This window comes from Formica exsecta, unplaced genomic scaffold (assembly GCF_003651465.1).
Source record: "Formica exsecta isolate Colony F162 unplaced genomic scaffold, ASM365146v1 scaffold458, whole genome shotgun sequence".
Taxonomy (NCBI): domain Eukaryota; kingdom Metazoa; phylum Arthropoda; class Insecta; order Hymenoptera; family Formicidae; genus Formica; species Formica exsecta.
The window spans coordinates 394,863-397,979 of record NW_021851814.1 but is presented as its reverse complement, the minus strand read 5'-3'; the positions used below and the strand labels follow the sequence as shown (position 1 = coordinate 397,979).

Sequence of the window (3,117 nt, the reverse complement as noted above, 5' to 3'; positions counted from 1 at the left end):
CGACGCTCTCATTTCCCTGATCGCCCTGATCGCAGAATGACAGAATGTCGTTGACCCGCGTGTTCGCGCGCGGTGTAGATCGATGTCACGAGTTGTTGACCATTGTCTGAAACATCCGACGCTCTCATTTCCTATCTCGTCCTGATCGCAGAATGACAGAATGTCGTTGACCCGCGTGTTCGCGCGCGGTGTAGATCGATGTCACGAGTTGTTGACCATTTGTCACGGTGTCTGAAACATGGATCGATTATTGTCCCATTAGATCGATTCGCGTACTCATATCGCATTTGATGTTGCAGCACGTAGACGAAGAGAACAGTTACCTGTGCGGATATTTGAAAATCAAAGGCTTGACCGAGGAATTTCCGACATTGACGACGTTTTTCGACGGCGAAATTATTTCGAAAAAATACCCATTCCTGACCCGCAAGTGGGATGCGGACGAAGATGTTGACAAGAAACACTGGGTCTGTACTTATCTCCCGATGACCATTGCTATCCTTGGGTTATCACCAATTGTATCGACTTTCTTATTATTCTTGTTGCAGAGTAAGTTTGAGTCGTTCTGCCAATATGCCAAAACATTCAATTCCGATACATTTGATTACGAGGCACTGAAGGGAACAGACTTTGTATTTATGAGGTGGAAGGAGCACTTTTTAGTTCCCGATCACACGATCAAAGATATTAATGGTGCCTCCTTTGCGGGATTCTACTACATTTGCTTCCAGAAATCCGCCGCCACAATAGAGGGCTTTTATTATCATCGTAGCTCCGAATGGTAAAACAATACACAAGTGTGCATCTATTATAAGTTAAAAACTGGATAACACTGAAACTTAATCGGTAATATTTGATCCTTTAATATGCAAAACGTATTTAAAAAAGCATATCAAATATATATATGATTAATGAAATATATAATTAAAGACAATTTTATATTATGTTTCAGGTATCAGTCCTTGAATTTGAGACACGTTCCGGAGCACAGTATACAAATCTATGAGTTCAGGTGAAGTCCATACTTTTGCTGAGATATCTCATGACATTCATGTCTTTTCTCTTCTAGCACACAGATCTCATAAAAATTTCCCAATCGATTTATCGATTTATCGGTACATGTCGTAATAAATTGATTTATTAACCATGACACTCTTCATAATTTTGAGGAGATTTGCAGCAAAAAGAATTTAAAATTTGATAATATTCTTAGTCGATTATGCTAAGAATCATAAAGACGAGGATTGCGGAGTGCCTATTTAGTGCTTGAGTGATACAATTGATTACAGATTAATTATTCTACCATTGTAAAATGATTTTTTGTCGAAATAAATTATCTGAGAGACATATCATTTTAAATTTTGGTATTTATTACTTGCAGTGTGACAGAAGGGTTTTATGATATTTGTTTATGTTTGTTATTGTGATCTAAATACACATTAAACATTCAGTTTAATAACTAACAAAAAGGATATATAGTACATGTATTTATAGTTATGTGTAAAATGAGGGGGATAAGCTCAAAACTTTATATTTTTAAGAGGTTGGCTAAAAGCGATAAAAGAGTAATTATACAATTAAAAAATTATTTTTATTTTATTTTATTTGGGAGTTTATGAGATCTGTCTGCTATATTATGGAAGATCAGGTGTACTTGTTGTCTGAATGAAGCTGTACGTATGTCGTAAAAAAAAAAAAAGGAATGATGGTCACGAAAGCTAAATCGAGATTTGATCTGTATTTTGTACGTTGAAAACAAACATTTATTTATTTATTTTACGTGATTGATCTTTATCTAATTTATATATGCATATATAAAATATATGTATACCTGATTTTTTAAGAATAGATATTAGGCACACACATGTTGGCTGTTTATAAAACTTGTCATCATGTTTTAATTAAGTGTTAATATCAATTTCTTCTTAGGCAAATAGTACTCTATTGTGATAAGCACATTATCGTAATATATATACGAATGTGTATAAATTTACAGATTGTAATGAGTAATGTGTAGCTTATCCTAAATTTATATTGGCATAGTACAGCTTTCATTTGCGTTTATGAAAATATTTTTAATCACCAGTGATATATTGATATTTTAAACAGCACATGTTATGTTCTATATTATATTTTCGATATTATGTTTATTAGCATTGTTAAGTACTAATAATTTTTTTTATATATATTTGTGCTAAATAATCTATTCAAATACTCAGAAACTAATGAAACAGTAAAAAGCATGTTTATTACTAATTATGATGAATCAAATCGACAAATTCGCATAGTGAACAGTCACAAATCAGATGATGGAAAACGTAAAGTATATGTAAGATATATAATTAATATAATATCAGATATCTTCTAAATATATATACACTCGCTCTCTATAAATTATTGTTAATTATGTTAAGCCGAACTTTATCATAAAATAATTTACTGTTATCACATTTTTATTTGTGAGCTATACATTGTTATGTTTCTTTAAGAAGAATATTTATCTTAGTTGATGATAACAGTTGTAAATATGCTTTGCAAAATGTAACATTTCAATCTATATAGAATTAGTCTTTCAAATTTTTTTTTTTTTTTTTTTTTTTGCGAGCTTTGCGGAACTGATTATTTTCGAGCGCTAAACGAGTTTAACTTTAAATCTTGTTAAGAGCATCACATAAAATACGAAATATTATATTGATTTACTCTAACACTGTATTATTCCACAATTTATGAAGGGATTGTTGAAATGTGTTTTAAATGACATACATATGTTCATAAATATTCCATTTATTTTTATTGTACAACTATATATATATATATGTTTTAAACTGAAACATTTAGAAATTTAAATGAATATAAATCGAACAGTCACAGATTACGATTTGCTGTTACTACAATTTGAATGTGATTGTCGTTGGAATATATCGATTGATGGAAGTTATAATACTCAGATTAATAAGAAAAAAATAATGTTACAATATGTTGCGAGGAAGATAATTTTGCCAATTTTATTTAATAGAATAAGAAATTTTGATTAAATTATATATTAAAATAGTTAACTTTTTAGTGTTAATTAATTAAATTAATCAACACTAATAAATAAGATTAGAAATGTGTTTA

The 3,117-nt window shown here is 30.3% G+C and overlaps 1 protein-coding gene across 2 annotated transcripts in view; it reads left to right on the top strand.

Annotated features, from left to right (window-relative positions):
* The window catches only part of LOC115241001 (glucose-induced degradation protein 4 homolog), a 5,682-nt gene extending 2,707 nt beyond the window's left edge, over positions 1-2,975 (top strand). Inside the window, exons 2-4 of one of the 2 annotated variants that reach the window (XR_003884843.1) lie at positions 300-467; positions 549-846; positions 953-2,975. Coding sequence is in view for 1 of the 2 variants with exons in the window: in XM_029816512.1 (XP_029672372.1) it covers positions 300-467; positions 549-781; positions 953-1,016 (465 nt within the window). In the remaining variant the exon portion in view is untranslated. The remainder of the gene's footprint in view (positions 1-299; positions 468-548; positions 847-952) is intronic. The other variant, XM_029816512.1, reaches the window with a different exon arrangement.
* The last annotated feature ends 142 nt before the right edge of the window (positions 2,976-3,117 follow it).